This window comes from Amblyomma americanum, chromosome 1 (genome assembly GCF_052857255.1).
Source record: "Amblyomma americanum isolate KBUSLIRL-KWMA chromosome 1, ASM5285725v1, whole genome shotgun sequence".
NCBI lineage: Eukaryota > Metazoa > Arthropoda > Arachnida > Ixodida > Ixodidae > Amblyomma > Amblyomma americanum.
The window spans coordinates 257302914-257327241 of NC_135497.1; the positions used below are offsets into that span (position 1 = coordinate 257302914).

Below are 24328 nucleotides of genomic sequence, written 5' to 3' on the forward strand. Positions count from 1 at the left end.
AAATCAGCGCCCAAAATGGTGCCCAGCTGGGTTAGGCTGGCTGGCTGACACTGCCTGGTCAAGCCTCCCTTGCTGCAGGCTGGCGCGAAGCTCAGAAAAGTGAAACACACTAAATGGTCGGACTGTTCTCAGAGACTGGGGCGTCCATTTTTTGTCATGCCTGCCATCATGAGCACGTCAGAGGTGCACGAGCAAATCCACAACTTGGAGCCCAGGTTCCTAGTAGGGCTATTTTGATGATCTCTTGTGCCGCGCCTGTCATACTGGGACTCAGCCTCCCTTCGGGAGTTTGCTTGAATTAACCAATTCAAGACTCATAGATGCCATAGATGCCATAGGCGATGACATGGGTGTTGGCCAGGACTGAGCCGGCAGTTTAAATTGTCTGGATTTCCAAGTCGAATTAATGAGCTTTTACTGCACCTTGTAAGCACTGCACCAGTTAACACTTGCCTCTTTTACCCTAAAAGACCATGCAACTCTTTTTGAAGTGATGCTGGTTATGCCTCAGGTGAATTCTTAACGTTGCACACATTCAGATACAAAAAGAACTACAGAAATCGGTGTACACAAATGGAAGTTAATGAAAGGAATTTAAAATACACGCAAACAAAATGTTGCCCTCAAGTTCATTTCTGCTGGGCTTCTAGCATGATTTTTCAATGACACGATTGTGTGTACTCAACTAAGCAGTTTATATGCACATGCAGCGAAAGTTTGAAAGCAGTGGCAGCTTGTTTTCAGTTACTCCTTTCTGCATGAGTAGACGGCATTGCTTTCATGTTGCAATACCTATATTCATAGTATCACATTCATAGCACTTCACTGCTTTGCCCAGCCTGAAGCATGATATTCTACAACGGAGATATGCCCTGCACATGATTTCTTTCAAAGGTAAATACACAAAGAAAGATTATGGTAGCACTTAGTCGCCGTTCAATCCTTTGTGCATCAATGAAGCCAGACACTGTCCAGTCACTGCAAGTGGCCTCAGCAAGCACAACTGTGCAGCCTGTTCGCACTGCGTTGCACTGCTTCTAACTAGACAGCGATAAATCCACCACTGCGCAGCTGTGGCATGACAGCCATTGCTGCACGAAAGGATATGAGTATGAACACATGGGAAGCTTTGCGGCCCTCTAATTTGGCGCGCATACTTCTTGAGTGTGGCCTCTCAAACAATGTCTACACGGAAGAAGCTGCTGGCCATGATCATGCATAGCCCTCAGCTATAGTTTGCCTGAAGATTTTCAGCTTGCCTTATAATCGTAATATAGACATTTTTTTTCGTTCTCCTGAAGGCTGACACTGCCCCCTCACTATATATTTATGGTTACATTACATTACTCCAAATATGGTGCTTAAATTTTGACCTCATCTCAGCACAACCTCTTTGTTCACAGAACTTAGTGCGTTACACATCACAAAGAACTTGAGTTTTTACTGTTACTAAATAGCATAAATATGATAATGAGACAAATATGTGGAATTCTACAGATTATAGGTGTCTTAGAGATACAGCATGCACCAATCTACAACAACTCAGTGTTAGTGCAAGTCCAAAACATTTTGCCTTGAAGTGTAGACAGTGCACAACTTGACCTAATACCATGCTTCTCAAGTAAAGTGCCACCACACAGGTTGCAGTGGAACTGCTTGAGCAAACTAAGTGTTACGTGCAGCACTACTAAAATTAGCATACGAATGAGCAGGCATTACAGCAACAATATTATACACAGTGGTCCACACTCGGTTCCAAAGGACCAAAAGCCAAGCATGGCTTGAATAATGAAGTTTTATGTGATACCGCCACTTCTAAGGACACCATTTCTATCGTGTTAAATGGCTGTAGCATAAAAAACAGGCTTGGCAGAATATTATGGGTGCATGTCAATTTACTGCCACATAACTGCTAAATGCATTGAAAGAAATCAAAGAATACAGTTGAACCCGATTATATAGAATAATTTCTGAGCACCGTGAGGCTACGATGTCAATTTATGAGAAAATGTATGGCTATATCGTACAAAAATTAGCCTTCACATCTGATAGATCGAACTTCGGGCAGCACCTGGCGACTCAAGAAGCTGGCTTTCCCTCAACATCTCTTTGGATGTTAGCTTCCCTGCTGGTCCAATCCAACTTCGGCCAACTCCGGTCAACTCAAAAAGCTGGCTTTCCCTCAGCACATCTCTGAAACAGTTTTCCCGCATGGGCCTGCAGGTGCTATTTGGTGCTACGTAGCATGTGCAGACTAATGATAACGCGGATTCTCCATGGCGTAGGCGGCAGGCGTGTACCCAGCCAACCAGAATATGCGTGTTAGGCACATTGCGTCAGTTGTGCCTGCGTTGTGATGCAGGTCACACGTTCGGTGCATCGTGCTGCCTCCGGCAATTTCGCATGGTTTTCATTGTCCATGTGTGCGCGTGATGGCAGCTGCGAAACGGCAGAACCTCCCCTTTTCCACAAAACTAGAAACTATCAAGCAAGTTGAACGATGTGACAAGAATTCAGAAATTGCTCGCTACCAACACGGATGGATAGATGAAGCTTTGACCACTCGTGACTGGAAAAAGCAAGTCTCTGTGATGCTTGCAGAATATGCTTTCGATTCTGGCAACCTACAGGTCCAATCAAAGAGCGTGGATAACTGGCTAACTTTTTTGCCACATGGCTGAAGGCTTGGAACTACGACCTGACAAGCCAACATCGCTATGTCAGTACCCACCACTGCAGCGCTATTTCCAGAAGCATTGCACTTTGCTTCCTCCCGTTGAATGCAATGTCGGTGCTTCAACCCTTGGACCAGGGAATAATGTGCAAGGTGAACGTTGGTTTTAGGAAACGTCCGAGAACCCAAGGACTGGAAGACACCCAAAGATCAACCACTTAGGAGCCCTGTCTAGGCTAAGCGGGTCATGGAATGATGTCAAAAATGAAACTATACAGATCTGCTTCCGCCATTCTGGTCTCTGCTTTCCCAGATTGCCGAAGAAGACGGAGCAAATTCTTTGTCGGGTGAGCTCGATGAAGCCGCCGGGATCTCGATGATTTGTGGAACCAGCTGTTCGAGTTTGCTGGTGCTATTTGTGATGGGGCAGCCATATGCAACTTTGCCTCCGCGGACGACAATGTTGAGACCGTGAGAGAGCTTGCGGACGAAGACGTCATTGCCAACGTCACAAATAATGAAGACACCACTGATGCAAATTGTGACAACTTCTTGAAAGAACGTTTTCCCACATGCTCTGACATGCCCAGTGTGCTCAGCATAGTCCGTCGCTATAGCGCGTTGATAGAAGGCTGCGGTCTCAGCTGTTCGGAGTCCATCAATAGCATTGAAAAATATGTTCTCTCCGAGGAGATGAAGACGAAGAAACAAAAATTCATGACTATTTCGCTCAGTAATCTGCACACTGTGAGTGGGTACCAAGGAAATTCATTTTTGTCCTTCCCATTATGTTTGAATGTTGTTAAACTCACTGCAACTTTTACAGCGAATTACACTATATATCAAACACGTAGTCAATTTTTGAGAGTTCTATATATGCAGGTTCGACTGTAAATGAAAAAGGCAAAAGATATGCACGCAAGAATAAGCAGTAAAATGCCTACATTTTTCGTGAAATATGACAGCTGCAACGCAAGCCCCATCAACAAGAACGACACTCTCTCTGCTATTTTCAGCCATCTTTAACACATCTAGAGAAACATGTTTCAATACCATTCTTTACACTAGAATAGAATATGTGTGCGCTAATACCAGGCCAGAATAAAATGCAAACAGCAGGGTGCACGGCTTTAGCCACAGTAAACACAACTGAGGGAAGTCATGATCACAGGGTTCATGCCTAAATTTGACAATCCTTGACTGTTGCTTGTTGAATTAGCACTTTAGTTTGATGCGATTCAGCTGTTGCCCATCCTAGCTTAATTGGTTTAGTGATGTTAGCAAGCACACTGGCACCCATTTTTCATATGTGATATGGTGAAAAGAGGTTTCTTGACAGCCTTTACGAGCAAGATCACGTCTATAAAAGTTTATTGCTATATCAGTCATTAAAAATAAGCTTACAATTAAGTGAAAGTAAAGCAAGTTGGTTGGGAAACTTTCAAATGAAGAGTGCTAGACAACTAAGAAGAAAATGCAACAAAAAGCAGACAGCGCTCATCCTGTTTTTGTGTTTCTTCTATGCCATTTGCTGCTGCTTATTCCAGTAAGGTGCTGTTTATCTCAGGCTGCCTGCATACTCAGAAATGCATTAGCATCACTTAAAGTTAAGCAGTAACAAACACTAGTCATGTGTGCATCATAATACAGCAAAGATAAAGCATGAACCGGACCCTTTGGCAACTTCAGAGTCAAAACACTAGCTCCCCAAGCTAATTCATGAGGCAATGAATAAGGAACATTAGAGCTGTATGTGAACACCTGTGCCAACAAATTCTGGCTAGGTAACATCAATTGTGGCAAAAACACCGTGCACCTCACTGTTCGTATTTTGTTCCGGACTTATGATACAAGGTACACTGTATTAGCTACAGCACGTAAGTGGAAACTTTGTAGTGTGCAAGCAAATGGTCTTTGTAGAAGCAAGGCAATCTTCTGGATGCTGCATCATGTGAACATACAAACATAGATAATCATTTTAATATGACCTCTGGTCACAATGCTTTCCATCAAAGTTTCCATATGAGAAAAGGAGATAAATTCTAGTTGATGTGGCCACAAGGCAAGTTATAAACAGAATGAAAATATACAAACCAACATGCTCTGTAAGAATTTCCTGTAAAACTTCATTATTTATGACCATTTCCTCCAGGCGAAATTGTAGTTTGCGCATGGACGGCACGAGAGACTCTGTCAAATCCTTTGGTTGTTGAGATTCAGAGGCATCCTGGAAGAGAAAATTATAAGTAAAAATAATGTTAGTATGGCCATGCGAAAAAATAAAGAGCATGTGTAACTGAAACCAAAGTACAAAAGAATAGCATGAAAAAGAGAAACTGTAATCAACAACAGATTTTTCAGACTCCCTAGGAGCAATGAGAACGTCCGAAAAATGAAATTTCCCCGTAAAAATCGCTTCACATCAACTTCTAACAGCCAGTATGATGGAGGAAGGGCTCAGCGGTTTTATTCAAGTTCTGATGGTTCACACGACTAACTCTCGCTGCCCGTTGTGCACACAGACAACGGGCGGTGACCACTTTCGTGACCTCGGTGCCCTTGGCATGTCACTGAAGAATGCGCGAGTTGGGACGAAGTCCAGAATACGAAAGTGAACCCACTGCTGTGCAAGCAGTGCTGCGCCCGCCGTACACAGGGCGTGCAAAAAACAAAACAAAGACAATATAGCAACAGAGATAAGAAGTACCAACGAGAGGCTGAAACAAGCGCTTCATCAGCACTGGCCTTCACAATTAAGCCTAACAACTAAGCCAAAAGTCAATCTCGAAACCAGCGGTATATATGTTATTGTATGAGCTCTGCTTTAGCTTGTGTATAGTGAAAGGTGTAATGCCTGTCATCAAAACGCAAACAAAAGTTTTGACGGTGTTGTAATAGAACAGTTGAAGCTGTGATGCATTTTGTTGCAGGTGCAAGTTCCTCGCTTTTAAAACCATCATTTTCTTCCACTCACCGGCTCCATGCAGCCATATCCCTCTCGTGCTATCACTGCTGTATCACCGTGTATTCGAGACACAAGAACTCGGCACAGATGAATTCCACAAACTTTGACTCCTATTCAAGTTTTAGCAGCGGACGACATCAAGAACGCTACAAGCTCACAATCATGTGTGCGCAATGTCCGAAAGAGGCACCCTTTCAGCTTGAATTTCATTTTATTCGATCAAGTTTTAGATCCCCCTTGAAGTATGAATTAACGAGGTTCCACTATGTACATTATAGATGGTATTTCACCTAAGATGTTCTGCAATTTTAAAAAATAGGCTTTTTTTTCGGCACAGAATTATCAGTAGTGTAGCGCATCAGAATAGAGCTAAAACGTGCTAACCAGTAGGCTGGTTAACTAATACTGAATAGTTCATTGTTCACCTATTACTGTTAGCATCTCCCCATTCACTGAGAGGCATGTAGCTCACCTTAAAAGGAGTATAGACACCTAACTTTTGGGTGCATGTTTTTTTTTTTTATAATGATGCATAAGGCATTACTATACATGGATTACCACTTGGTAAGCTCCTATGACCACTGAACAATTTATAATCATACTTCTTTCTCGCGCTGTTTCGGTTCCTGTTTCAACAGCCGAATGAGGACTATGACAACGTGTGCTTACAGGTCAAGTGAGGCATGAAAAAACTGCAGTATAGTCGCTGCTTCCTCATTCGTTGTCCTTGTCATGTAATGTCTTTTCGCAGGCCTTTGAGGTACAGCTTTTGCCAAAGTAACCAGGCAGCATGGTCTGCTTCTCATTCGAATAGTACAGCTTCCCTAAAGATAAAAAAATTCTTGAAAGGTGAGGACAATGGTTCTCCTTACAACAGAGATTTAGAGCTTGAGGGCAGGCATAATAGCTTCAATGTACGACTGAGAAACACACAGTCTAGCCTGGTTGCTTTTCGCAAAGGATGTACAAATAAACATTTTGGCATGCTTAGACAAAATTTGTTGGGCTGTAGCATAGAGGGTTACTGCACTTTCAAAATTCTAAGAACTGACATGGATATTACTTACGGTGGGCTACATGCCTCTAATGAATAAGGAAGCATTAGAAAAAACGTATTGTCCAGCAACAAGTACGATCCAAACCACCTAATTTTGTAAAAAGTAACTGTTGAATGAGGTACAAAGACGTTTATTGACAATTTCTCTTCACAAAAATGTCGATTAGCATTTCTTTGCACAAGATCTGAACAGATCCTTTTCTAGTGCTCGCAGAATTCAATCTGTGTTTGCACTGTCTTAAGTGCAGAAGGAACTTCACAACGTTTATGGTTTGCGGGGGTTTAACGTCCCAAAGTGACTCGGGCTATGAGAGACGCCGTACTGAAGGGCTCTGGAAATTTCAACCACCTGAACTTCTTTAACATGCACTGACATTGCATAGTACACGGGCCTCAAGAATTTCACCTCCACCGAAATTCGACTTCGCAACGTGTCTGGTCCATTGACAGAAATGGCGAAACTAACCAACACCTCTGTCATTTTCAAATGCTCTGCCCCTTTCCACCTCAGTACTGTGGGGAAGCCACCTTGGCGGCTAACTGTCGCAGCGTTTCTGCTTTTTATGCTGCATTCCCCAAACCTGGCCCGTTGTAGTTCATAGATGCTTTGCTCCCTTGCCTTTATGCACTGCGAAAAAACCTTAGTGTTTCTCCTCTTCATGTCTCCATGTCATGTCCCCGCAAAAGCAGCTCTCTCGAATGCTATTTAGTGGTTTATTGTAAAATACAAAAGGGAAGGAAGAAATTTTTGCTGGCTGCAGCATCTACCATCGTAGCTAGAAGCACTTGGGCTGCAGCCAGTGGAGATAAAGGAGCAGGGAGAGGACACGGAGGGGAAAAGAGGGGAGCGACAGTAAGAAAGGGCAGGGGTAGAGTGACACTGTACACAATATACAAAAAAATACAGAGGTTGAAGTGAAGCAAAGTGCGGCGCCAAAGCGCGTTGTAGGAAGTTCGCTATGCGCGGGCGTCGGGACACACTTGCATAGAGCGCAGCGGTCGGGGCCCACGTGGTGAATGCTATTGTTGCTGTTGACGGCGACAATGGTGGTAGTGCTTCGCCCCTTAGCATCTCGGCACCGCAGAGAAGCCACCACGAGAGGTGACTGCCGCTGCATTCCAGCTTTTCAGCTCTTCATGTCACGTGCCCTCATGTACAGCCCACGTGTATGTTTGCACAGCCGTTGGTCAATAAACTTACTACACGACCACGATTTGTCAAAATTTTAAACATAGTGGCCGGGAAATCGTCTCATCAGGAAACATATTAACCGGGAGAAATATAGTCTAACTGTGGGACATTTTTACTGTCCGCTATTTTGAACGCACAAAGCGGGAAATCATATCAACAGGGAACGTTTGGTTTGGTTTTAGGATGTTTTATGTCCCAAACTGACTCAGGCTATGAGGGACGCTGTAGTGGAGGGCTCCGGAAATTTCTACCTCCTGAGGTTCCTTAACATGCACTGACATCGCACAGTGCATGAGCCTCTAGCATTTCGCCCCCATCGAAATGTAACTGCTGCGGCCGGAATCGAACCCGCGCCTTTCGGGTCAGTAGCCGAGCACCATAAACAGCGGCAGCTCGAAACGGGACGTATCAATGAGGTTTTACTCAAAAAGTTTATTCAATATTAGTTAACCAGCCTACTAGTTAGCATGTCTTAACTGTAATCTGATTTGCTACGCTGCTAACAATGCTATGCCGAAAAACGCACTCTTCTAACTCAACTAACCTATTTTTAAAAACTGCAGAACATTTTAAGTGAAACACCCAGTGTGGCGGCAAGGCAATTAAAACTCAAGCAATCAAATGCAATGCATCCGAAATTTCAGGCACTCTTAAGCAGTGTTGGCGGCAACACGTTACAAGTAACAGCGTTACCGGTAACGCATCACTTTTTTCGGTAATTTAGTAACGTACTCGTTACCATTTCCCAACTGTAACGGGTAACATACTTAAGTTAACATTTTTCGGTAACGTGTGGTGTCACGTTACTAGTTACTTTTTGTTTCAACTGTCTGTCCCCCACTCCGCCCCTTAATTAGAAAAAAAAAAAGCGCAGAGCACCTAAAGTGATGTTGCACATAAACCAAACGTGCAGGTGCTCTCGATGACCCTTGCTGCGGCTCGCATGCATGCCAGAAAACGCCTGCCCCTGACGATGCATAAAAAAACAAAACAGAATAGCCATAAAGCACGAAACACGTGCACAAACATGCATTTACACAGTTGCCTTCACCTACTTGCCCTTCACAAAACCACTCACACACACAACTCTCTACAGAGTGGAAGCATGCCCAGCATTTTGGAACATCACATTTTTCAGAATTACTGTAAATTTCCTGAGAGTTCAGCGATGTTTTCTTTGTGAAGTTAGAATTGATGATGAAGTGTCATTTTTTGTTTAATGTCACATTCAGAAAATGGTTTCACAATATGCCACAGCTTAACATCACATGCAACTCTACAGGCAACTTTAGGCCACTATAACATTGCTAAGCTCCTGCACAGTTGTTCAAAGCATTCTCATTAAATCAGGATTTCGCGTAAAATCGTTGTTTGGGCTAGAAGTTTCATGTGAAATATGCGCTTTATAAAATTGTTATCGCGAGCTCTTAAGGCGAAGACGCACTAATTAAAATTTATGGCAAAGTAACGTGCAATACATTTTTTTGCGGTAACGGTACCGTGTTACCTTCTTTTGTAGGCAATGTAGGGCAGTAACGCGGTCCTTTTTTTTTAAGTGCAACTAGTAACATATATAGTTCCTTTTTATCGGAAACACCTACAACACTGCTCTTAAGCACTAGGTCTATGGGGCGTGTCGCAGAGCCGCATAAAAGCTCGAATAATCAAGAGTGTCCAAAATATCAGCTGTCCGAATTTGTGGTCTGCCACTGTAGTAGGTGCAATCTAACTAGATGCAACCTCTGTCTAGCAACTTATGATTTCAGTCAACTTTCATATCAGACGATGCCCAAATGTTACTGTAGGATGCCTGCAGAATACATACACTTCATGCTAATCATTGGCTTGAAAAGTAGCATATGTTATATTACTGGATTGATGACGTGTTAGTACACTTCACAATGAGACAATGCGTTCCTGTAGCACCGCTTTGTGATATGCTGCCCCTTCTAGAAACACGGAACCTGTCAAAACGTAGTGCCGCTAGATGTGCTAATTTGCTCAATACCTCATAACAAGACAATTATGACACACAGAAGAAGACTTATTTAAGTCCATGCTGGTGCTGTCTAGTAAAGCACATCAGCAAGACAACCGTGTCAGTTAACACTTATAAAACTCATCTTGTAGCATGTTTGTCCAGCCTATATGAATGCAAAATTTATTTAAAGATATAAGTGCAGACGATAGAACAGGCATCTGAGATTACACCACATTCTTCAGAATAATGCTGCACAAAAACTGGATTGGACACTTAAGCTCCACCTGAAGGGTATGACAACAGCATTATTGGGTAATGCCTATATATACGGGATTAGTCATTTTATACTTTACATTCATAGACCCCTGGGAGTCCTCATACCACTCCTGGCACCCTTTGATCGTAGGTGCAGCCACCGGTGGGTTTTGTGAGACCCAGGTTGCTCTTCGCGAGCAACCTTTTGGCCAATTATTAATTTAACTGCCACCTGCCGCAATAAGCAGTTTGCTCATGATCCGAAAGGCTGTCATGACATCACAAAATCATGTGACCCAAGTGCCACCCCACCCCTGCCAAGAGGTTGCTTCTCTGGGGATTTTTCATGAATTTTTCACTCACAGCCAAAAACCCCAACATTGGCTTTTCTGTGATATGAGACTTTAACAATACCGCGTTAAAACAATTCAGAAAGATGAATTAGCAACAAAAACAGAAAACAAAAACAACCTTTGGCCCATCCCCAGAGGGAATTCTCAATAGCTTCTGACACAGTTCCTTGTGCACAGTCAGCGTGTCCTCTAGCCTGGAGTTACAGTGCTGAATCCTTCGCAACAGCTTCTCCAACTTCTGAGCCTTTGTGTGGCTGGCTGATACGGCTCGTTTGCTGCGCCCTGTAATAAAATGCCAAATTTTGTCAGAACATGCACAAGCCTTCCAACAAGAGACAGCAGTGTCCAATATACCACAAAGTCAGTTCCTGGCGCAAGTTATTTAACGAAATGAATATTTTGTACTCAAATTTACAAAATATTTGTACAGTTGAACCTGATTAGATCGAACCCGGTTCAATCAAATTATCCTTTATATAGAATAATTTCTAAGCAATGTAAAGCTACAACGTGAATGTATGAGAATATATTTGGCTATATTGTACAAAAATTAGCCATCACATCCAATAGATCAAACTTCGGGCAGCACCTGGCGACTGAACAGCTGGCTTTCCCTCAACATAGCTTTGGGGGTTAGCTTTGTTGCGGGTCCGACTGAACTTCGGGCAACTCCAATAAACTCAAAAAGCTGGCTTTCCCTCAGCACACCTCTGAAACAGTTTTCCCGCATGGGCCTGCAGGTGCTATTTGGTGCTACGTAGCATGTGCAGGCTAATGATAGCGCGGATTCTCCATGGCGTAGGCGGCAGGCGTGTACCCAGCCAACCAGAATATGCATGTTAAGCGCGTTGCGTCAGTTGTGCCCACGTTGTGATGCAGGTCGCACGTTCAGTGTGTCATGCTGCCATTGGCAATTTCGCATGGTTTTCATTGTACTATATGTGTGTACGCAATGGCAGCCATGAAATGCGGCAGAACCTCCCCTTTTCCACGAAACTATAAACTATCAAGCAAGTTGAACAACGGGACAAGAGTTCAGAAATTGCTCGCAACCAACATGGATGGATCAACGAAAAGAAGCTTTGACCACTTGTAATCGGAAAAAGCATGCCTCTGCGATGCTTGCAGAATGCACTTTTGGTTCTGGTGACCTACAGGTCCAATCCAAGAGCATAGATAACCCGCAAATTTTTTCTGTGACGCGGCTGAGGGCTTGGAACGACGACCTGATAAGCCAAGACCGCCACGTATGTACCCACCACCGCAGCGCTAGTTCCAGAAGCATTGCACTTCGCTTTCTGCTGCCAAACGCAATGTCGGTGCTTCAACCCTTGGACCAGGGAATAATGTGCAAGGTGAACGCTGGTTTTAGGAAACGTCTGAGAACCCAAGGACTGAAAGAGACCCAAAGATCAACCACTTAGGAGCCCTGTCTAAGCTAAGCGGGTCATGGAATGATGTCGAAAACAAAACTATAGAGATCTGCTTCCGCCATTCTGGTCTCTGCTTTCCCAGTGAAGACTGAGCAAATTCTTTGTTGAGTGAGCTCGATGAAGCCATCACGGGTCTTGATGATTTGTGGAACCAGCTATTCGAATTTGCTGGTGCTAGTTGTGATGGGGAGGCCCACACGCAATTTCGTTTCCGCGGACGACAATGTTGAGACCGAGGGAGAGCTTGCAGACGAAGACATCATTGCCAACGTCACGGATAATGAGGACACCACTGATGCGAATTTTTATGAGGACTTAAAAGAACATGTGCCCGTGTGCTTTGACGTGCTCCGTGCGCTCAGCATGGTACATCGCTATTGTGCGTTGACAGAAGGCTCCAGTCTCAGCTGTTCGGAGTACATCAATAACATTGAAAAATGTGTTCTCTCCAAGGTAATGAAGATGAAGAAAAATAAATCCACGACTATTTTGCTCTGTAATTTGCGCGCAGTAAGTGGCTATCAAAGAAATTAATTTTTTCTATTTCCATATGTTTGTATGTTGTAAGCGTTTTATGTAGCGATAGCTACATTACGCTAGCATTTTGAGCCTTCACTATAGCGACGCCGTGGCTGGTCACGTGATACGGAGCAGCTGCTGGCAGCGTCGCGCCGGCGAAAAAGAGTGTGTGTGTGTGTGTGTGTGTGTGTGGGGGGGGGAGAGTGAATCCCCGTCCAGGGACGAAGATGAAGGAGGAACGCCCAGCGAAATGGAGCAGCGAAAGACTGACTTTGCAATTCGACTGAGCGAGTTTACTCGGCCAGCTGTAGCTATTGCATCACTCCAGGTTTAACCAAAGCTAAACCACAGCCATTTTTTTTTTAAGTTCGATATATGCGGGTTCGACTGTGGTACCATATGAAGCCCGTTATACTTAGTGGCATGGGCAGGGACACTTTATTTTTTGTTCTTTTTATAATCCCACAACAATTTTTGTAGCCCCACATGTGGCTGGGACACTTTTTTTTTTTTTTTAGTTAGTATACTCTATGCAGTACCATAAGGTTAGACTGACATTCTTGATACCCAAGAAGCATAATTGTTAAACATGTACAACTTCAGTCGAGATCTACAAGGTCAAGCACTTGTCTATGAGCTAGTCATGCATAAAGAAGACAATGTACTACAGATCTTCAAAAAATTTGCATACGTCCTTTCACCATTAAGGGGGGACACTGGTCTTAAAGCTATTTTTGTTGCTTTTTGACCAATCTTAATAAAAATGCATAGACTTATTCAAATTTTTATGCTGATTTCAAATATGCATTTATTTTAAGTGTAGGCCAATTAGTTTTCAAGATAATTAACAATTAATGCCCATTGTTTGAGGCCCAAATAGCAAAATAATGATTTCATCTAAAATTAATTTTAAGGCATGGTTAGATAGCCAGAATAGTGAATTACGAAATGTTGAGAGCAGATTTTTGATATGTCAATTATTACTCATTTTACAACCTTCTGAATTTCAGTATAAAAAATGTGTGTACCAAGTAATGGTAAATTAACGAAAATAATTATTTTTTTAAGGTAAAATGAAAAAATCTGCTCCCAACATTTCACACAGCATACATTAGGCTTTCCATTGCAACCGAAATTTCAGCTCTATGTGACTTGGTTGCTGAGATATCAAGGCCTCAAGACTGCTAGCAGTCAACCATATGCATTTTGAGAAAAGCCCCAAAAACAAGCAGGGGACAGTTTAATACAACATAGTCCAGCACAAGCCCGGTAAACAGTTCGATGACGGTTCCCACACCAATGTGGGATGTGTGGCCGCGTGTCATCCAAGTGCCGTCGTATGATACTGCAATATTGCCGGGGTTCCCAAGGTCCAATTCATTAAAAAGTTCTCGAACCGACCGCGCACACTCTTGTGTAACTTCTTCGGCTGCACGAGCTGCTGCAGGTGTCAACTTTTTTTTCACATAGTCTCGCCACGTTTTATTGTGGAGACCGCGGTGCGAAACGTTCAGCGATGAAAAAATGTCATTTAGAGCTGTTTGCTGGTTGCCAGTGCTCTGCATTGCACGAGCAGCGAGCACATTCACCACAAAAGGGTTGATCTTCTGATCGCCACGTACCCGCGGCGAACTCCACGTAGACGATGCGTCTCCACAGCTCGCACATTGAAGAGAAAGTTTAACGGCAAGGCCGTATTCTCGCTCATCTTTTACGAAGGTCAAGTCATTGCCGCCACACGTTTTACACTTCACAAGTTTCAACAAACTGTTGAGCGATTCCAAACAAACGATCGTGAAGCTTGCCTCGTCGAGCAGACAGTCCGACGCGCTGCCGTCACGTAAACAACGAGACTTCCGCTCCGTTGCTGGAGTTGAGGCGAGTTCTCGCAGTTTTTGTTCAGTCTTCGTCTTATTTTGGAGCACATCTGAGGGCTCCAGCATCACTGTATCACGGCGGATGCGGGCGCTGCCGCTTACAGCTTCCCGTGCTGCGGAGCGCTTTAGGCCTACCTGCGCGGCCTCGCCGACACGATCGTTCAGCGCAAGAGTTTCATCATTGTCGGGGCGCACAGCAGGGCGTCTCTTGAGGTTATCGACCAGCGACTTCTTCCTTTTCTTGCCGAATTTATGCCTTGAGTGCACCTTGCGCACTGAACCAGGCATCGCTGCGCGTTTCTTGCACTGCACGGTCCGGCACAGAGGGTCGCGTCTCCCCGCGGCTCGGGCGCGTCAAGCAGACGCTGCCAGCCAGCTCCACCAATCGGATGACGACCTGCTGTCACGTGATCCGCGGCAGCCAATAGGATTTTGAATACTACCTTTTCTTTTTTGCTATTTTCTCGGCAACCAATGGGCGAACGGAAGCCGCAGTGGCGGGAAATTGAAGGCGAAAGGCGGCTTTTTCAAATGAGACCAAGATGGCTGCGGTGCCGCGCATGAAACGGGAGCTACGCTTTGCGAAATACTGCTGTTTCGGCGCCGATTTCAGCTCAAATTCGGGCGACATGGATTATATAAATTGGTATTGTGAGTAAAATACTGACCTTAGAGGCGAGAAATTTAACAGAGAGGTAGATAAATGGCTGCTGATTTCGAAAATAACATTTTCTAAAAACTGATTTTTTCGAGATTTTTCGGCCCGAAAGACCCGTGTCCCCCCTTAAATCGGCCAGAGAATTTGCACGCAAGAGGCAGTGGTACGTTTAGTACAGAATGATACCTCGTCATATAAGATAGCAGCTTATACTACTAACAAGTTAAGAAGGAACAAAAACTCCCACTAAATTTAAACTGAGGGAAATGAAAAATGGCAGCAATGATAATCTATAAAAAACAATTTTTGACACCTTTTTTCTGCATTCTTGCAAGGATGACAATAAGACATTAACAGTCCTGTATTGTTTATACTCCAATTTTAAGCTTTTTTTTATAGGCGCTAAATTTGATATAGTTAAAAGAAAATGGGAAGAGTATTGCACAAGGTACGAAAATGTGGTAAAAATAAAACACTATTTAAATAAATGTGCACTGCACTGAAAAACAGCACTTCTTCATGACTCTTGACTTTTAGCAATTCAAAAAACACATCTAATAGCTATCTTCAAATGAGCTAAACTACAGTCTCAAAGAAGCATGCAAAAAACAAATATGTAAATGATCATGCAGCTTGCATGACAATGCAATATAAAAATACAGGTATTCAAAGAACTGGTTTAAATTAAATATGCAAGACAAACAAGAAACAGCGAAAAGATTCATAACCATTTTGCACAATATAACAAGATACAACCTTTGTCCGTAAAGTTCCGAGACTGAGTCCATTAAAAAAAAATGCATTTAACATTGAAATCATTTGTGCAGCACCCCTTCGAAATAGTCTCCCTTGCAGTCTGTACACAGCTTCCAACGCTTCTAGAGGTCTTGGAAACAGTTGGAAAACGCTTCTTTTGGCAGGGCTGTCAGCTCCTTTGTCATGGCGTCTTGAATAGCCTCCACGCTCCCCATCGAGCGACCTTCTAATGCTCTCTTCATATGAGGAAAAAGGAAAAAATCGCATGGAGAGAGGTCAGGCGAGTATGGCGGATGGAAAAGTACAGTAATGCTGTGCTTGGCGAGAAATTTAGTCATGCTGAGAGCAGTGTGCGGCTTTTGCACTATCGTGGAGAAGGCTCCACTGTCCAGATGCCCATAAGTCAGGGCTACGGCGTCGCAGTGCATCACGCATGTGTTGGAGCACGCAGATATAAAACTCCTGATTCACCGTCTGCCCTTGTGGGACAAACTCGTGGTGTATGACACCTAGGCATCAAAAAAATTATCAGCATTGCCCTTGTTTTGGTCTTCTGTCGCCGCACCTTTCTCGACGCCGGAGAGCTTGTGGACAGCCATTCGGCGCTCTGCCTCTTTGTTAGAGGATCGTATTAAACTCCATGTTTCGTCTTCAGCAATGATGCTGTCGACGAATGCAGCGTCCTTCTCTGCCTCGGAGAGCAAATCAGCGCTCACTGATGCCCGCGTGTCCTTCTGGTCCTGTGTGAGGGAGTGTGGCACAAGTCTGGCATTCAGCTATCGCTTCGCCAAGTTATCACGCAAAATTTGGTGGCATGTTGTCTTACTAATGTCGAGAGCATCTGATAGCATGCGGACTGTAATGGAGCGGTCTTGCTGTACGATTTCCCTGATCTGAGCCACGTTGTTTTCATTCCGTGAGGTTGAAGGGCGCCCCTGGCTTGTGTAGTCTTCCACAGACATTCTCCCCGAAACGAACCTCTTGTGCCACTCGAAAACTCGCGCCCGCGGTAATGTCTCGTTGCCGTAAGCGTCACGAAGGAGCTCATACGTCTGTGTGGCTGTCTTGCCAAGCTTCACACAGAATTTTATGTTTGCACGCTGTTTGACGTGGACGTCCTTATTTCCACATTCACTCACAGTAGAATGCGCAGACGACTAGTGACAACATATTTTTCTACATGTAGTGCCATCTAACGGGTGAAGCAGCAATTAACATAAATAGGTCAGGTTAGGCCGGAAAGGTGGCGCTACACATGCGCACCAACATTTGTTTTGCGGAATCATTTCTAGAGAAGAAAATAAATAAGTCTCGAAACTTTACGGACAAAGGTTGCAGAACTTGAACACAATACCACATTCATTATACACCGTAACTTGCAATTAAAAAAGGACTCACTATGTATACGCTGTTGTCAAATAGACATAAAAAAACTGTACCTCTCCCACATCATATCACACACAATCTTGGGTAATGGGACAGTAGGCTGCACGATTAGTGGTAACCACTTGATCATACAGACATGCTTTCATAGCTCCATGAGAGGACCACTAACAGTACAAGCATAATTAAAATTTCAAGCATTGGCAACAAATTATAAGCAAGCACCTGACCACAAAACGAAACAAAAAAGTGCCTGCAGCCTCCTCATCCAGGCATGAGAAAAGCAAAGTTAATCACTACGGCAACCAAGTGTACAGCAGCAAATGAAGAGTAAAAAGTTGAGGGGTCCCAGGCAGCAGGCCACTTGCATCCCCTCAGGGTAGTGAACAGGCTTGTTGTGCAAGCATGGCCCTCACCCCCCTGCCCCCGGCTACCTCCGTCTGTTGGGCAGCTGAGGCGCTTTCCTTTGGCCACCTCAGGCCATGAGTCCTTGGCTTGCTTGGCACCAGTGTCTGAGCCTGGTTGCTCCTGCCGTCCACCAGCCATTGCTTTTCTCGTCTCCTTGGGTGACCTGCGTGGCTGTTTGTTCCACTCTTTGCGACATACACCACCCATTCGCTGCTCAGAAACGCTGCGGTCTGGCTCCGACCATATGTCTGAATCCGAGGACCAGCACTGAAAGCGGCCAATGGGTACAAGCGGCTCTTGAGGTGCACCATTTTCCAAAGCTGAATTGCGAGCTTCTTTCCACCGCAACAGAGAAGGAGATGAGGACGAAGAGTAGTCTGCGTCTGCATCGGCCTCCTCAGCAGCTACAGCAGAACACACTGCAGGAAGGCTCTCGGCAGCATTCAGGGCCTGTTTCTGCCAAGTACTCCGAAGGTACACATTTTCAGGAAGGCCCCGCTCATTCAGCAGAAGCAGAATGTCATCACTGTCACTGGCCTGCACCAGAACTACTTGGTCCTGGTAACGCCAGGACGCATCCGTGTCCTCCCCTTCACACAGAGACGCTGGCGTGCCAGGGTGACGACGTGAGGGACACCTACCTCCTGCTGCTGGCGACGCCCTCTCGGAGCCCTCCTCCTCCAGGCGCCGGGTGAGGCTCGAGATCTCACTCTGCTGCTCCTGCACTCGGTCTCGCAATCTGGTTGCACAGACAAAGATACACACACATGCACAAACACAGTTACACAAATATCGGCTAAACACGACTTCACACACCCACGATGGCTGCGGGCATGCATGACAATGCAGACCATGCTTTGATAACGCCACATCTGCGCCATATTCTTTAGGCCAGACTGCAAAACACACAACAGGTGAAGTGATGACATGGCCATCAAACTGACGGTTCGAAATACTGTTTCATGTGCCAAACTAGTAGAATAAGCAAGCTGTGCTTGGACTATAAGGGACAGCAGGGTGGAGGGAACTGGATTAATTTGGACTACCAAGTGTTCCTTAACGTGCTCCCACACCACACAACACATGAACTTCTCTGCATCTCGGCCCCAATCGAAATTCCAACAATATCAGTGGAAAGCCATAATAAGAACAACTTTGGCATCACTTTTTGTAATGTTTGTTCCTCAAGCCTTAGGTCTGCCTTTGCCAGGTGCATTACTTATTTTTTTTTAAACACCACCAAGATAAATTTAAAGTACTGAAAAGGCAAAGCAAAAACTGTAATGCAGTCAGACGAGTAGCTCAACGCAGATATCTATACAGAGTAACATTCTGCCATATCCCCTTCAGGCACAGCATTCCACATTTGTGGACGTTACCTATGAAATCTCATCTATACAAGGAGCAATTTCCCCAAATGTGGTCGCAAAAAATACGTAATAAAAAAAGTAATAATTCATGCAGTGACATTCTTCAAATATTTTTACCAACTTAAATTTTCTCTATACAGAACCTTACATCTATGTTTGCCAAATGCACTCATTACTGTCATTTCAAATTAGTAACAGAGCAAATAAAATGAGAAAGTAATGAAAAAATATAGAAATGTCACTGCATAAAGAATTTATCAAGGAACATGATGCAACAAACTGCATGAAAATCTATCAAGCCATTGCCCTATGGCTTTTGCAAGCAGGGCATTCAGGTCAAAAAAAAAAAAAAAAAAAACACTCGAGAAAACTGTCACTTTCATGGAGATCTCAGCCAGTTTTTCACTACGTACGGTCACAAAAAACATTTTCTGAGGTTATTTCTGGGCTGTTTTCAGAGAAAATCTTTCGGGATATAATTAGAAAGAACTTATAGTCACGAAATAAGATGTTTTCTAAAATTCGATTTTTTTTTTCTAGATTTTCGCGATTTGAAAGCTGTGACCACCTTAAGGGGAGACGCAGGCCTTGAAATGGTGAAAAAGAAAATGCAAAAATTTAGATTTTTCAAAAATGGCACAATTGTATTCAATATACTCTAAACTACCTACCTACGAAGATTCAATCTATCATTCAACCTACAATACTATAATATTGGTATATTTGATTCCTCCGAAGCCCCAAAATGTTGAGTTCGGAGAAAAATGCGGCCGGTCGAACTTTGCACCCGTCGGTTCCACAACAGCGTCTGTGATGACCGCCATTTTGGTCTTGTTCGAAAGCTGGCGCTCTTCCATGTGTTACTTGCTGTTGTGAAATCCTCTTAGAATGTCTGCATTCCACTCTTTTCCGAGGCCTTTACAATGACCTCCAAATGGATGGTTAGCGCACTTCAAATGCAATTTTCTCAACTTTGCATTTTTTCGGCACCATGTCTAGCTTTACATAAGTTTTCGTTAGTTACATTTTTATTGCGCAATTTGAATTGACCTTATATCTTTCAATTCAGCAAGAACTGAACTATGGAGCTATGCTATTTTTTAATGGCCAAGTCAAATTTTCTTAACAATGACTTGGTTCATATGCCACTCAACATGTACAGTACACGTTGAGTGGCATATGAACCAAGTCACTCACACGTGGATAATCTAGTCCAGAGAAAATGTTTATTTTGCACAAAACGCGACCACAGAATGGAAAAAGCCAATTCAGCAGCGAGAAGAGGTAATCGATGCATTGTTGTGGGTGTGAAAAATGTGATCCATGCAAGGGGACAGAATGCCGAACAAAACTCCGGACCATAATCAACTCGGCATTCTTTCTGGTTTTCCGCAGCAGTGCCTCCCAGAAAGTCAACTTCACGTGATCGCATGTTCCCTTTAACAGTGTACCATACTGTACCTAAATAACCGTATAAATAGCATAGCTCTGCATGGCAGAGCCTTTGCATAAAGATCCAGTTCAGTCAAAACCAAAAACATTGAAGGATGCTATCTTAATTACATGTAAGAAATTATCCAATTAGGCTTGAGTTATTTTCCCACAATGTGTGGACTAATTGAAATATACTGAAACTAATTATATTTTTGAAAACAGAAAGAGGAAATACATAATACCTAATTTCATTATGATATCTCTAAAAATAAAAACTTTTATTTGTCCTGCATCTCCCCTTAAAAGCAGAAAAATTTGCTTTGTTAAATTAGTGCATGGTCCTACAAAGCAGAAATTTTTAAAACAATGATTTTCGTTAATTTTACAATTGTGAGTAAAGAAAATTGGCACTTAATATACATGGCTGCAGACCTATTAGCCATGTATCACACTTCTACATGCAGTGTAAGGTTTGCAAATTAACTGCTGAAAGCTATTTTAACTATAAGTATTTTGCATCTGCTCTGTCTTATAAGAAAATATGCTAGCTTACCCCAACTCAAGGAAGAAAATAAATAAAGTTTCTCACTTTCAATCAACACATCATACACAGTGCAAAGACTTTTGTGAGCATGCACCTGCACTGAGAAGCCAATGCAATTAAACCTGCTAACCACTCAGCTAATAATGTGCATAAATAGCTAGCAGCAACTGGGCATGTAGCCCATGCAGTTTGAGTAGAGAAGCTGTTACATTTGAAATTCCTTGATAATGCCAAAGAAAAAGACCTTATGCTTGATGAGTATCACAGACAGCTGCATGCACACTACCACTACAGAAATAGCGGGATGTTTAGAAAAAATGTTATTTATTGCAGAGTTCTACATACCAAACTATTTCGCGATCACCTTTGAGTTCAATATATCTGCGGGATCGACTGTATAAGAAAACACACAGCCAACCAAACAATCCAAATATTTGTGCACTGTCTGAAACCAGAAGAACATACGTTTTCAGCTCATCTTCCATGAAAGCGATGTCTTCAGGGCAAGGTGGGATCGTATTGATATCTAATTTGCAACTCTGTGGTTTGTCAATGACACTGATGCTATCGTTTTTTCTAGAAAGAAAGAAGAAAACAATATCAGCATGATTACAAATTACTGTCACTAAAGAGTTAAAATGGTATGCAAAACCAACCCTTTGGAACGAGACAAGATGGACTGCATGCTTCTGTCAAATGAGCCTCTCTTCAACAGATGATCACTGAGAGCACTGTTATTGTCAGAACCTGTAAATAGGAACACACACACTCTTCCAAGCACTGCTTAAACAGTGCAAATGCATTGTAACAAAGTCTATCAGCAATGAATCTACAACTATCAGCAATAAATCCAATGCCACCACAGATGGATTACTAAGTTTCATTCATTCATGGCTGTACCAAGAACCAAACTAAGACAACCTTGCATCCTACTTGGAATGATAATTTCTGGTGAAATAAAAGCACTGCTTGGAGCAAAAATAATCAAAGCAGAATTTAGCAATCTCTCTAAACTCTGCAATTGCTACTGAGCATGTATACTTGGAGCTCTGATAGCTACTATGATTTAAAGGGAAACTGAACAGGCTTTCAAATTTGGTGAGCTTCAAGGAACATGACCTGTCATTTGTGGGGTTGAATGGCCCAAAGCGACATATAGAGGCTATGAGGGACACCATAGTGAAGGGCTCTGGATCAATTTAGACCACGTGAGGTTCTTTCACAAGCAATGACTTCGCACAGCACACAAGTGCCTTCTGAGTTTCACCCCATCAAAAAGTGGCCACTGCAGCCACTGAGGCACTACGGCACCCCACATAGCCCGAGTCGCTTTGGGATGTTAAACCCGGTTAAACCAAACCAAAGCTATCATCTGCTACTGCCATCGTCCCCTTCCCCAACCAACCAGCATTGTGTCCAGAAGTCTAAATGGCATTGCCGCTCTTTAACTCTTTCCTTACTGCAAAAAAAAAAATTACTGGTTTTGAGTGTTGAAACTGGTTTTTTGAGGAAAAGAAATGGCACAGTATCTGTCTCACATGTCGGCAGACACCTGAAATGCGCCCTAAGGGAAGGGATAAAAGAGGGAGTGAAAGGAGAAAGGAAGACTGAGGTGCCATAGTGGAGGGCTCCAGAATAATTTCGACCACCTGACGATTTTCAACGTGCACTGACATCACACAGCACACGGGTGCCTTAGCGTTTCGCCTACATCGAAACGCGGCCGCAGTGGTCGAGTTCGAACCTGATTACTCCGGATCAGTAGCCGAGCACCCTAACTACTGAGCCACTGCGGCGGGTGATTTTCAGTGTTTTAAAAGAAAAATCACTTCTTCAAGTGCTAAATGCGCTCCACATTTTAATACACATACCTGCCAACCTCAAAGCTTTCAAATTCGTAAAACCTTTGTGACCAGGGGAGGGGTGTAGCCAAGCCAGCACACAGTTTTTTTTTTTAATGTCACATTGCATCGCCAGTGCATGATGCGATAGCACTGGAGCCTCTTCATGTGTGGTGTCGCACGTGAGAAAGCGCCCAAATGGCGAACAGCACGCGACGAGCACGGAATTTCAGCGCGCTGGAAGAACGCAAGTATCACGTGAACTGAATCGAGGGCAGCACATTTGTTTCAGAGCCTTGCCAGACTGGCAATAAAGATGCTTTCGATAAATAAACAAACAAAACAAAAATGTCTGCGACAACGCAATCGGTGTACTAAACAGCGTGTAGCTCGGCTGGCTGACTTATAAGCGCAGCCGATAGCCACCACAGCGGGCTGGCGGTGAAGCTCCGAAAACGAAACTACGTGGCTGGACTATCGGCCTACCACCGGGGCCTGTCGATCATCAAAACACCTGCAGTTGCGCGTATGTCAGAGGGGCGCCGATAAGCTAGGTAACATGCAGTTCAGACCTGGGGACGAATGTCTGGCCGATCGGTTAGTCGAGCATGTCATAGCGCGACACGGCAGCACTTTGGGAGCCTGTCCGAACTGACCAATGCCAGCCCCTGGGCGTTCGAATAAATGAGCTCCCAACACCATAGCCTTACACGGACGTTTGGCGAGACTGTGGCGGCAGACCGGATTATCTGAATTAACCGGGGCTGACGAGTAGGAATAAACGTTTATTTAGTTGGGTCAAATTAACAATGTTTCACTGTACAATGTTCCAGCTGCTGCTGCTAATTTCACAGATGGTATACAAATCCCTCTCTCATGGCGGCGCAAGGTTACCACAGGCAACGGTGCATTTTTTTTACAGAATTTCAAATATTTATCGCAAACAAAATTTGTTTTCCGTAAGATTTCAGGAAAGATTCATAAATTCGTAAGATGGGTCAAAATTTGTACATTTTACAGAATAATTGGAATAGTTGGCAGGTATGTAATACACGAAACTGTGGCTTACTGGTTATACTTGTGAACAAAAAAATGCCAGATTTGTGTGTGCAAAACTTTTTGAAAATTTATTGGTTACTTACACTGGTAATGCACACAAAAGAACATCATTTAAAAAAAAAAGCCGCTGCACAGAGCCAGATGTTGATTAAAGAAAAATTAAAATATACGAAACGTAAATACACTGCACTTTCCGTGGCCTTTGAAGTTCAGGAATATGATCGCTGTGCCACAAGAGCATGCAGTTGCATGAGGACATGAAGTGGAGGTAGATATGGGATGTGCTGCACATTACACTTATTTTGAGTTCTGTTCTTTTTTTATAGCAGAGATTGCAGTTCCTCTTTTTTTTTTTTTCGGTGGGTAGCAAATGGGTTCTGTGGGTGAAAAGGGGGCATGGCCTTCCTTGACTTCATGATAATAAAAAAATCTGCTGGCACATTTGGTAAAATATCTTGGCAGTGTGTTGCGCAAGGACCCTAAGGCATAAAATAAAACCACTCTCATCATTTACAAATCAAGTGTACTACATAAAATACAACGGGAACAGTAAAACAAAACATGTGTGA

At 43.5% G+C, this 24328-nt stretch overlaps 1 protein-coding gene across 21 annotated transcripts in view; it reads right to left on the bottom strand.

Moving 5' to 3' along the window:
* LOC144114981 (uncharacterized) overlaps positions 1 to 24328 on the bottom strand; it is a 154408-nt gene that overhangs the window by 41119 nt on the left and 88961 nt on the right. For 13 of the 21 annotated variants that reach the window (XM_077649070.1, XM_077649069.1, XM_077649067.1 and 10 more), the window contains 5 exons: positions 21516 to 21606; positions 21325 to 21435; positions 17538 to 18250; positions 10596 to 10759; positions 4769 to 4901 (listed from right to left, as the gene is read on the bottom strand). In XM_077649070.1, coding sequence (XP_077505196.1) covers positions 4769 to 4901; positions 10596 to 10759; positions 17538 to 18250; positions 21325 to 21435; positions 21516 to 21606 — 1212 coding nt within the window. The remainder of the gene's footprint in view (positions 1 to 4768; positions 4902 to 10595; positions 10760 to 17537; positions 18251 to 21324; positions 21436 to 21515; positions 21607 to 24328) is intronic. The other 8 variants (XM_077649082.1, XM_077649079.1, XM_077649078.1 and 5 more) reach the window with 1 other exon arrangement.